At 38.9% G+C, this 13283-nt stretch overlaps 1 protein-coding gene across 1 annotated transcript in view; it reads right to left on the bottom strand.

The window, feature by feature from the left end:
• The window catches only part of LOC126210023 (serine/arginine repetitive matrix protein 1-like), a 264901-nt gene that overhangs the window by 64868 nt on the left and 186750 nt on the right, over nt 1–13283 (bottom strand). The window contains exon 14 of the mRNA XM_049939127.1: nt 2452–2771. Coding sequence (XP_049795084.1) covers nt 2452–2771 — 320 coding nt within the window. The remainder of the gene's footprint in view (nt 1–2451; nt 2772–13283) is intronic.

Here is a 13283-nt window from a genome sequence, read left to right as displayed (position 1 = left end):
GAAGAACAACAAATGCTTTGTGAAACTATGTGAATAGAAATCAGTAAATATCTTATTGTAATTTTGTTGTAAATTAATGACGTATTCAGAAGTGCTTCACTGTTCTTTGCTTTATCCACCCAGTATATTTTCTCCATTTTCCTCCAAACTTAGACCTCTAATGCTTCACTTCTGTCTCTTCCTCTCTTGTCCAATGTCCACCTTCACAGTTGTACAGAAAAAAAAAAAAATAATCAACTTTTTTAATTAGCTCCAACCCTAATTTGCTGCAATTTGTAATGTACTCTCATTACATTAGATTCACTTATTGTTGTCCATTTGTCTATATGTCTGCATGACTCTATAAGAACCCCTTTTCTCAGAAACAGGTAGATGTATCATGTTAGAATTTATGTCACGTACTAAGGTCTACTTACTGCGGTCCCATGGTATTGTAAAAAAATTTAAGTTTCTTCATCAATACAATCAAAAGATACAGGCATTTATGTCACACACTTTGATACTCGCAAACTCATTCATCAAAATGCTAACCTGTTGACCTGGAATGATGATGTTTGGCATGAAGCAAGGTTTCATGGTACAGCCAAAGAAAAAAAATTCCAAAAAATGTTAGTATCACATGAAAAAAATATTTTTTTGTTGCATTATCCAACTGTCTGCCTCTCCACATGCTAAGAGTCATTTTTCTCAGGTATGAGTGTATGTATCAACTTGAAATTTATGTTATGTACAGAAGTCTATGGTCCCTTGGTGATGTAAGAAATTTTAGCTTCTACATCAATGCATTCAAAAGCTATAGTCATTTATGTCACATATTTTCATATCTTGCTAGTGTTAATATCAATAACAGGCAAAAGGTGTCAAAGTTCTCAGTTCTCAGGATGGATGAAATATCTGTATAATTAATTAAGTTTGTATGGAACACTTGGTGCATGAGTCATACTTGCACTTATATGGATTTTATTCTGTACTCCTGCAATACTTCTTCAAGTCAGGATAGTGTTCTCTGAAGAGATAATGTTTAATCTGCAAGCAGGACCATGACATTAGCAAATCCAACTGAGCTGATCTTCCCAGCTGCTATGCTTACTCCTTTGTATTCTACTTCTAGTGTCTTCATTTTCAAGCTTCCAATATATGATGTAAACAGAGTTTGTTAAAGGCAACAACCCACTCTTATGCCTCCTCTGGTTTCAAACCAGTCTGTCTTACCATTTCTTTGCTTCATGGTTGCTCTCTGCAATGTGTACAACTCTATAAGATATTGGGCCTAGGAAACTAGCCATTTATCTCATTATTTAAAGCATTACTGGCCAATATGTAATTGATATGTCTTCAAGAGTAACACATACTAAAAAAGGGCAAAGGTTCAAGATTTATTTCTCATATTTACTTCACTTCTTTGATTTATTACTAAATTTCAAGTAATGATGACAGATAGTACAATTATCCTTCAAAGAAAAATGTGCAAGGTGAGTTATTGAGCAAATTTCTTCCTCTAGAGGTTGCAAAATCTTTGCTCACTCAACAAATGAGACATATTTTTGCAGAATTACAGCTAACTGTGAAAGCTAATGAGTACACACGTGAAATTATGTCAATGCAGTCTCACTGGCTCAGCCATTCACAACAGCAGCTGTTACATTTGCTTGTGTTTCTTTCAAAATAATCCTAGAAACTGAGTATAGAAGGCAGCACCAGTCAAGGGGGAAGTCAAAGATGTATGAACATTGTTTTCATATGAAAATCACTACCTGAACAGTGTCATTTTAATGCAAAGTTGCAGCCCAAGCTATCCTTTGGCCTGGTCTCCAATGTGTTAATTAGTCTCCTTTCCTACCAGTTCACCTTCTTCTGTTATATTATTCCCATCATATTATCCCACTTCACTCAGTAAGAGGCCTTTTCTAGAACTGTGAAACACAAACTCATTTCTTGTCCACTTTCTATACAACTTCCACCAATTACTCTTATTAGTCCAATAGCATGTCTTGTATCTCTGCCTTTCCTGAAACCAGATTGTCCCTTCCCTGTATTCTTTTCCATTATATGTACCAACTTAAGATTCAATACTCTCAACGTATTTTTGATTGTACAGCAGATTATACTTAGTGTTCTCTATTCTGTATATTCTTTGGTACTTGATTTTCTGGGGTTTGGAATCAGCAGTGTTTCGACAAAATGTTTTGATCACGTACCACTTTCTCACATGATGCTCCACAAAGCTGTCATTTCTGCCACGCACTTTTCATACATACACTGAAATAATTTTATAAGAAGACCATCCAATCCAGGAAATTTACATTTCTTAACATGTTGGAATATTGCAAACTTTTACTCATAATAAATAGTTTAGGCCACCATGTGAGCTCCTCAGGTCACTCAATCTTAATGGTCAGTGAGTGATTCAACCAATATCCGCAGGTTTCTGATAGACGTGTGCCAGCTTACCAGATTGGAACTGAGGGAGGAGCTGTAGGTCAGGCTGCTCGAAGAGGTGAGGTACGACGCCACTGCACGGCTGAGGCGGCCCTGCACGATCCGAGCCTCCACCGCGGCACGTGCCTCTTCCGAAGTCTGCTGCCCGGCATCCACGCGGAGCGGTTCTGTACGAGTCTCACTCGCAGCCTCTCTGGCACTGGCAGAATTCGGCAGGGGAGGGCTGGAGCGCGGGGAGGGGCCCTCCGGAGTGAAGCTGAAAGCGCTGCGTGGCTCGGGGGGTGGGGACTCCGGGGGTGTGAGCGCCGGTGCTGGCGGTGCCTCAATCCGTGCTGAAACAGGTGGATGGCAGTTTCTGGTGCAAATTTCAGTTTTTATTTGAAGTTAATCTTATTATCTATTAAATTCCTTGCATCACTGGGTATATGGTCAAAGATTTTTGTAGCTGAATACCTCACTCCTTTCTGTGCCAAACTAAGGCTGGGTGATGGATGGTGTATGTCATTTCTCCTTCTGGTATTTATGAATGTTACTGTTGCTTTTGAACTGACAACAATTTTCATAACGGAGTAATTGAATTGTTAGTATGCTTTCTATAACAGGTTCTGGACTGGCATCACGTATTATCCTTACTACATGCTTCTGTACAATAAATACTTTCAATCATGCCTGAGGCTGTACTTGACTAGAAGAGAGCCCGTTCAAATCCAGGTTGCAAAAAAATTTTCACCATTAGTATTTGGCTGCTAACGGTAGGCAAGATGATTGTGAGCATTTCCTATCAACAGAATTCGTCCCAATGTCCTGTACTAATTTCTGAATTGCTCCAAACTGTACCACGCATGGAGTGTCATCTGTCTATCAGATGCAGACATTACAGATGATGGTCGCTTTGGTGATATTCAAGAGGAGTAGTCTGTGTGACAATGTGAGGTTTCATCATCTCCCATCTCTTGCACTGTCAATCACAACACGGATTGTGTCATACACTATACTCCGACCCACCAAAGTCACCTACTTGAGCCAGTCACCCTAAGACACAACTGTCACACCTCACAAAGAAAACATGCCACAGTGTGTAGTGGAAATCCTTTCCAGATAGACGGCTGAACTACCCCTTCATGATTTTAAAGTGTCCACCTTCCATTTTACACAGACATGTAACCCATAAAACAAACAAATTTAGGAAATAGATAGCACTCAGCTTTTGAGATTACATTTACATAGCAATCTCATTTATGAAAATGAATTCCCCAGACTTAATTTAGCAATTTAGTTCACGTACAGTTGCACTATTGTTAATTACAACTACTTAGTTAAAAACTACAGTAGTTTAGTTTGTACTTTTTCATTCATTATCAAGGTATGAAATTTAACTTATAGGGATATAATTTTCAGAGCACAATGAATTACACAGGGTGCTAGTGCTAGAATAACATCACAGCAGTTCTTCAAACCATTTGCTACTTTACAAATGTAGAACAGTTGTTGTTGTTGTTGTTGTTGTTGTTGTGGTCTTCAGTCCTGAGACTGGTTTGATGCAGCACTCCATGCTACTCTATCCTGTGAAAGCTTCTTCATCTCCCAGTTCTTACTGCAACCTACATCCTTCTGAATCTGCTTAATGTATTCATCTCTTCGTCTCCCTATACAATTTTTACCCTCCACACTGCCCTCCAATGCTAAATTTGTGATCCCTTGATGCCTCAGAACATGCCCTACCAACCGGTCCCTTCTTCTTGTCAAGTTGTGCCACAAACTCCTCTTCTCCCCTATCCTATTCAACACCTCCTCATTAGTTACGTGATCTACCCATCTAATCTTCAGCATTCTTCTGTAGCACCACATTTTGAAAGCTTCTATTCTCTTCTTCTCCAAACTATTTATCATCCATGTTTCACTTCCATACATGGCTACACTCCATACAAATCCCCTACTTTCTCTAAGTCTACAAATGCTAGAAACGTGGGTTTGCCTTTCCTTAATCTTTCTTCTAATATAAGGCATAAGGTCAATATTGCCTCACGTGTTCCAACATTTCTACGGAATCCAAACTGATCTTCCCCGAGGTTGCTTTCTACCAGTTTTTCCATTCGTCTATAAAGAATTCGCGTTGGTATTTTGCAGCTGTGACTTATTAAACTGATAGTTCAGTAATTTTCACATCTGTCAATACCTGCTTTCTTTGGCGTTGGAATTATTATATTCTTCTTGAAGTCTGAGGGTATTTCACCTGTCTCATACATCTTGCTCACCAGATGGTAGAGTTTTGTCAGGACTGGCTCTCCCAAGGCCGCCAGTAGTTCTAATGGAATGTTGTCTACTCCCGGGGCCTTGTTTCGGCTCAGGTCTTTCAGCGCTCTGTCAAACTCTTCACGCAGTATCGTATCTCCCATTTCTTCTTCATCTACATCATCTTCCATTTCCATAATATTGTCCTCAAGTAGATCGCCCTTGTATAGACCCTCTATATACTCCTTCCACCTTTCTGCTTTCCCCTCTTTGCTTAGAAGTGGGTTTCCATCTGAGATCTTGATATTCATACAAGTGGTCCTCTTTTCTCCAAAGGTTTCTTTAATTTTCCTGTAGGCAGAATCTATCTTACCCCTAGTGAGATAAGCCTCTAAATCCTTACATTTGTCCTCTAGCCATCCCTGCTTAGCAGTTTTGCACTTCCTGTCGATCTCATTTTTGAGACGTTTGTATTCCTTTTTGCCTGCTTCATTTACTGCATTTTTATATTTTCCCCTTTCATCAATTAAATTCAATATTTCTTCTGTTACCCATGGATTTCTACCAGCCCTTGTCTTTTTACCTACTTGATCCTCTGCTGCCTTCACTACTTCATCCCTCAGAGCTACCCAGGAAACTCTCTACAACCTCTGGTTTAGTCAGTTTATCCAGGTCCCATCTCCTTAAATTCACACCTTTTTGCAGTTTCTTCAGTTTTAATCTACAGTTCATAACCAATAGATTGTGGTCAGAGTCCACATCTTCCCCTGGAAATGTCTTACAATTTAAAACCTGGTTCCTAAATCTCTGTCTTACCATTATATAATCTATCTGATAGCTTTTAGTATCTCCAGGGTTCTTCCATGTATACAACCTCCTTTCATGATTCTTGAACCAAGTGTTAGCTATGATTAATTTATGCTCTGTGCAAAATTCTACCAGACCCAATTCATTTCTTACCCCCAATGTAGAACAGAAGAGAATAAAACATAGCTTTATTGTCTCATAACATACAATTTTAAGTCACTGAATTAATGTACATGAGACTCAACAAAACACAAATATTTTTACAGTTTTTCTTAAAATATCATTAACATAATATACTACATCAACTACATAAATGATACAAATTGACCTTTTTTTAACAACAAACTATAACATCCTAAGTGTGTGTTCTCTCCTGACCAAATTTTCAGATTGTCCTTCATGAACTCTTCAATGGAACACTAACATTTCTGCACCAATTAGTCATATAAGATTTTTTATAATGTTTCTAAGTTAATATTGAGCAATTATTTTCCTTTTACTTCATTGTAAATTTTCACACCCATATTCTGCGGAGTTTGAGCATAAAGTTTTCATGTTGGGTGGACAGCATATAATTATTTTATTCCTGCTGTTGTAATCATCTTAAATTGATTCACTACAAATAAATCAAAGTTACTGTGTACAAATATAATCAGTGCATATATGCAGAGTGAAGGAACATTTAATATACTCAGATTTTTTTTAGGAGTGGGTGACATGCTTTTCTTTGGTTTTGACATTCAAGACATTTAATTTGAGTTACCCCAATTCTGTACCTTATTACTGATTTGAAGTAGCTGTGAAACAATCCTTGCCTTATTCCATGCTGGTAGCATAAGACACTGAAGAGCCAAAGAAACTGGTACACCTGCTAATATCAACTAGAGCCAGCAAGCATACAGAAGTGCCACCAAATGACATGGTATGGACTCGACTAATGTCTGAGGTAGTGTTGGAGGGAACTGACACAATGAATCCTGAAGGACTGTCCATAAATCCATAAGAATACAAGGGGGTGGAGATCTCTTCTGAACAGCACATTGCATGGCATCCCAGATATGCTCAATAATGTTCATGTCTGGGGGGTTTGGTGGCCAGTGGAAGTGTTTAAACTCATAAGAGTGTTCCTGGAACCACTCTGTAGCAATTCCAGATGTGTGGTGTGTCACATTGTCCTGCTGGAATTACCCAAGTTTGTTGGAATTCACAATGGACATGAATGGGTGTAGGTGATCAGACATGATGCTTACGTATGTGTCATCTTTCAGAGTCATATCTAGACATATCAGGCATTCCATATCACATCAACTGCACACAGCTCACACCATTAAAGTGCCTCTGCCAGCTTGAACAGTCTCCTCTGACATGCAGAGTTCATGAATTTATGCGGTTGTCTCCATACCTGTACACGTCCATCTGCTCGATACACTTTGAAATGAGACTCATCCAGCCAGGCAACACGTTTCCAGTCATCAACTGTCCAATATTGGTGTTGACAGGTACAGGTATCATCAAGGGTACACAAGTGGGCCTTTGGCTGCGAAAGTCCACATCGATGATGTTACATTGAATAATTCGCACACTGACACTTTCTGATGGCCCAGCATTGAAATCTACAGCAATCTGCAGAAGGGTTGCACTTCTGTCATACTGAATCATCCTCTTCAGTCATCACTGGTCCCATGCTTGCAGGATCTTTTTCCAACCGCATTGATGTCAGAGATTTGATGTTTTACCAGATTCCTGATATTCATGGCACACTCTTGAAATGGTTATACTGGGAAATCCCCACTTCACACCTATCTCGGAGATGCTGTGTCCCACTGCTCATGTGCCGATTATAACACCATGTTGAAACTCACTTAAGTCTTGATAACCTGCAGTAACTGATGTAACAACTGCACTACACACTTGCTGTCTTGTCTTATCACAGCACCATATTCTGCCTGTTCACATATCTCTGTATTTGAATGTGTATGCCTATACCAGTTTCTTTGGTGCTTCAGAGTATAATATAACCATCACAAATACTGAGCTATTTAATTTATTTGCTAAGTATCCTATATGTGAGACCCATGATGAATTTTTATCAGGATCAGTTGCTCCTGATGAAGATGATGGAGGAAATTGTTGAAAGCTCAAGGTTTTACCCTGAACTGACAAGGCAAGAAATCTAAGAATGTTTTATACAACAGTGCCATCATCAAATACTTTGTCCTCATGCATTCCTAGGAATTTCAGGCAGCTGGCTTCCTGCAAATCCTGGTTGTTGTGATTGTTTTGAACATCATTTAACTCTTCTTGTTTTGTTTAAACTGCATTAATGGAGTTTTTTCCATTTTTAATTTTAACCCACTTAAGTTAAACTACATACCTAATTTCTCTAAAGTATTTACGACAGTTTGAGGAACTGGACCAGTACTGTTAATTTCAGTGATTAAAAATGTGTCATCTGAAAACAAAACTCAGTGGCACTCGATATTAAGCTGTATGTCATTTAGGAAAGACAGAAACAGAATAGGACCTAAGACTGAAACTTGGGGAATGGTTTTCCATTCTGAAACATAGTTTCCTCTCTGATATAATAACCATTATTGGTTTGGTAGTATGTAAACCAGGAGTGGCAAACCCTCAGCCCGCGGGCCACATGTGGCCCCCAGGGCACCAATTTTTGGCCCATGGAGCTGTTTCACACAAATGAAAAATTTAACTTTTATTTCAGTTAAAACCCCCAAAACAGCATTCCATCAACCATATTTCACATCATATCCAATTACAATAGGTAGATCATTGATTCAAATATTGTTAGATTTTCATCTATATTCCTGCTGGAAAAAAATAACTGTGTTGGATTTATTTTGAAAAGTTGCCACTCCATCTTGAAGAAAATATAGTTTGCCTTGACCAGGCAACAATTAGCTGTAGTATGGACTGAGCAAGCAGATACATTTCTTGTGATGCGCAAGTGCCAGGCATAGCCGATAATTCCATATTTAATTTTGCGACAAACTCCCAACACTATTGGATGTAAAGTTACAGCCCTTCACATGCATACGAAGTGCACATTCGATTGCAACTGACCTATCATCACATCAGATGAGCCAGCTTATATCTTTTTTACAATTAAGCTGTGGTGCCTGTCTTTAATTTCAGTAGGCTGGCATTTACACACATCAAAAAAAGTTTTGCATCACTTCGGTTCCGAGAGTTCGGGAACCTGTACAGAAAATTGGAATACAGGTCTACATAAACATCATTTCCGCCCTTTTTATTGCTCATGAAAACCACACATTGCATGTTGTACCATCATACCGTGATACCTTCAGTGCTGGTGATCCAAATTGCTGTCTACACCTCTACCTCTAATACCCAGTAGCACGTCTTCTTGCACTGGTTCATTGTAGCATACTATCCTCAAGTTCATCAAGAAACTGTTAGTCCAGAATGTTCCACTCCTCAACGGCGATTCAGTGTAGATCCCTCAGAGTGGTTGATGGGTCACGTCATCCATAAACAGCCCTTTTCAATCTATCCCAGACATGTTCGATAGGGTTCATGTATAGAGAACTTGCTGGCCACTCAAGTCAAGCGATGTCATTATTCTGGAGGAAGTGATTCAGAAGATGAGCATGATGGGGGCACAAATTGTCTTCCAAGAAGATGAATGCCTCGCCAATACGCTGCCGGTATGGTTGTACTGTTGGTCGGAGGATGGCATTCACGTATTGTTCAGTCATTACAGCTCCTTCCTGTACGTCAGTTCCACATAATGCCACTCCAAAACAGTAGAGAACCTCCACCTTGCTTCACTTGCGGCTAAGACGTTCAGCCTGACTGGGCTGGCTCCAAACACGTCTCTGACGATTGTCTGGTTGATGCCAATTCTGAGCGGTCCATTAGGCATGTTGTTGGGCCCATCTGTACTGCACTGCATGGTGTCATGGTTGCGAAGATGGACCTTGCCATGGATGTTGGGAGTGAAGTTGCACAACACGCAGCCTATTGCACACAGTCTGAGTCATAATATGACATCCTGCAGCTGCATGAAAAGCATGATTCAACATGGTGGTGTTGCTGTCAGGGTTCCTCTTAGCCATAGTCCATGGGTAGCCGTCATCCAGTAGTAGCCCTTGGGTGGCCTGAGCGAGGCGTGTCATCAACAGTTCCTGTCTCTCTGTATCTCCTCCATGTCCAAACAGCATCATTTTGGTTGACTCCAAGATGCCTGGACACTTCCCTTGTTCAGAGCCCTTCCTGGCACAAAGTAAAAATGCAGACATGATCAACCTGCGGTAATGACTCTCTAGGCCTGGTTGAACTACAGACAACCTGAGCCGTGTACCTCCTCCCTGGTGGAATGACTGGAACTGATCGGTTGTCGGACCCCCTCCGTCTAATAGGCGGAGCTCATGCATGGTTGTTTACATCTTTTGGCAGTTTTAGTGACATCTCTGAACAGTCAAAGGGACTGTGTCTGTGATACAATATCCACAGTCAATGTCTTCAGGAGTTCTCGGAACCGGGGTGATGCAAAACTTTTTTTGATGTCTGTATTTCATGTATTCAATTTGGTAGGGACACCAATCGACATTAGCAATTGTCAAAGGTAGTAAAGGGACTCTCTACATCTACATCTACATGACTACTCTGCAATTCACATTTAAGTGCTTGGCAGAGGGTTCATCGAACCACAATCATACTATCTCTCTACCATTCCACTCCCGAACAGCGCACGGGAAAAACGAACACCTAAACCTTTCTGTTCGAGCTCTGATTTCTCTTATTTTATTTTGATGATCATTCCCACCTATGTAGGTTGGGCTCAACAAAATATTTTCACATTTGGAAGAGAAAGTTGGTGACTGAAATTTCGTAAATAGATCTCGCCGTGACGAAAAACGTCTTTGCTGTAATGACTTCCATCCCAATTCGCGTATCGTATCTGCCACACTCTCTCCCCTACTACGTGATAATACAAAACAAGCTGCCCTTTTTTGCACACTTTTGGTGTCATCTCCTAGTCTTTCTCTCTTATTTACAGCAACTAATAATGTTATCTACTTGAAATGTAGAATCAAAGCTATTTTAACATGGCAAAATGATTAAGGAATGCTTAGAGACGTCGCTGAAATTGTGTGTCCAGAAAAAAAAAAAGGATTTTTCAAAACTAAGCCTGTGTCATCAAACTATTACTAGACATGTAGATGGCATTGGCAGAGAAATTGAAAACAAAAAATCATGCATCTGAGTTTACATTTTATTCTCTAGCTTCGGCTGAATGCACAGATATGGTGGATACCACACAAGTGGCAATTTATGTCAGAGGTTTTTGATGCCCATTTTAACAAACCAGAAGAATTAGCGAAATTGTATCCACTTAAGGCTACCACAAAGTCACAAGATTTGGTGGAAGCAGTTATATTGACATTAAGTTGCTTTTTGTTAGAACTTAACAACATATCAGGGCTAACAATGGATGGTGCTCTAGAAATGGCTGGAAAGCATGGAGATTTAGATAAATAAAAATGAGGCATGCAAAGTTGTCATACATCAATACTAAACTTTCACTGCATTATCCATCGAGAGAATTTATGTGCCAAGTCTCCCTCAAAATGTACCATGTCATATAGGTAGTTGTCAAAAGAGTGAACTTCATTACGTCAAAAGGACTGAATCACCATCAGTTCCAAGAATTTATGAAGTCTTTGAAGTCAGAGCATAACAATATATACAGAAGTAAGATGGCTAACCTGTGTCCAAATGTTGAAAAGAGTGTTTGATTTGAAGCAAGAAATACAATCATTCTTTGAAAGCAAGTCAAAGAGACTCATGGAGTTTGAGGATAAATAATGGCTTTCCTACTTTGTATTCTTGGTCAATATAACTAGCCACCTAAATGATGTTAATACTCAACTACAAGGGAAAGATTAGCTAATTAATGTCATGCTTGAACTTATTTCTGCATTCCAAATGGGAACAACAGCTACAAACAAAAACTTTCACACTTTTCCTACTTTGCCAAAGTAATTGATTGTCACATTGGCAGCAGCAATTAAATGCTTGGTATCTGATTTGAAATATGAATTCGAAAACCAATTTCAAGATTTTGAGAAACATCATCTGCTTTTTTCTGTATTTGCTATGCTATTCTCCACGGACACGAGTTCACTACCGAGACATTTACAAACGGAATGCTGCGAAATGCAATATGATGCACAGTTAAAAGGGAAATTGAATCAAACAATGGAAAATCCATGATGGAAGTAACAATATTATGATAAGGAAAGTTGCTACTCACCATATAGCGGAGATGCTGAGATGCAGATAGGCACAACAAAAGATTTTTGCACTTAAAGCTTTTGGCCAATGGCTAATAAGAAGAAATATCCAGCACTTTACAAAATAAGGTTTAAAAAAATTCAGTATTTGGAAACACTTACAAGTGTGAACAGCTTTTTAGTTGGATGAATTACATAAAATCACAAATGAGAACACAAAATACTATTGTTAATTTGGGAAACTCTGCATGAAGCAACAATTTCAGTTGACATCAATATTGACTCACTCAGTTCAGTCAAACAAAGCCAGATACCCCACTAATATTGTATTTCATTAAATTGGATAATAAATATTCTTTCCTCAGATTTGTTTTATTTTCTTTAATAAATGAATTAATATTTGTTGCTCATTTTGGTTCACAAAACAAAAATTAGTAATGCAGCCAGTGGGTAAATTCCCCCTCCAAAATTTGGCCCACTCACTGAACAGGTTGGCTATCCCTGACATAAACCATTCTAATTCAGGGTCCTTAATTTCATATTTTCCCAGTTTACAGAGCAGCTAGCAGTGGTTCACACTATTGTAGGCCTTCAATAGCCCACAAGAAATTCCTGTTTCACAATGTATAGTCATGAATGCTTTCCATAATTACCAGTATTTCTCTTTTCTCAAAAAAGGACAAAATGAAAGGGAAAGCTGCTACTCGCCATATAGCAGAGATGCTGAATCATAGATAGGCACAACAAAAAGACTATCACAATATAAGCGTGTGTGTCTGTCATGTATTTTCGACAAAGGCCACGTTTGACAAAAGCTTATACAGCGACAGTCTTTTTGGTGTGCCCATCTGGGACTCAGCATCGCCACTGTATGGTGAGTAGCAACTTCCCTTTTCATAATATTGTTACATTACATCCTGGATTTTCCATTGTTTAAAAGTACAAACAAGAACTTCAAGCATTTTATTATTTTTAGAAAAGGCCCACATATGCAGCTACACATGTATTCAACATCTCTTCTGGGCAGTTAAATGTCTTGTGGTTAATATAGTTGATTTTAAGAGTGAATTAATGGCTTTTAAGTAGCTGAAATCTTTCTACTCCATTAAAGACCATCTTCACAGGTACTGGGATTACATGATTTGAAGGACTTGAAAAGGAAGTAGTAATTGAGACAGGAGTGAGACTGGGTTGTAGCCTATCCCCCATATCTTTGAAAACAGTACAAGGTTATGAATTAAAAGAAATTAAGGTTTGCTGATCACATTGCATTTCTCACAGAGAGAGTAGAGAGCATGCAAAATCATTTGAATAGAATGGATACTATCACAAAAAATTGTTGTAAGATGAATATCAATAAACGCAAAATTAGGGTAATGGACATGTAGTTGATATAAGTCAGTTGATGCAGAGGGAAACAGATTAGGAAATGACACTCAAAAATCAGTATATGAGTTTCATTATTTGAGCAAAAAAGTCAGTGCAAACACCAGAAGTAAAGAGAACATACACTGAGGACTGGAAATA

The sequence above is a fragment of the Schistocerca nitens genome, chromosome 10 (genome assembly GCF_023898315.1).
Source record: "Schistocerca nitens isolate TAMUIC-IGC-003100 chromosome 10, iqSchNite1.1, whole genome shotgun sequence".
Lineage (NCBI taxonomy): Eukaryota > Metazoa > Arthropoda > Insecta > Orthoptera > Acrididae > Schistocerca > Schistocerca nitens.
This window is presented reverse-complemented; position numbering and strand designations above follow the sequence as displayed.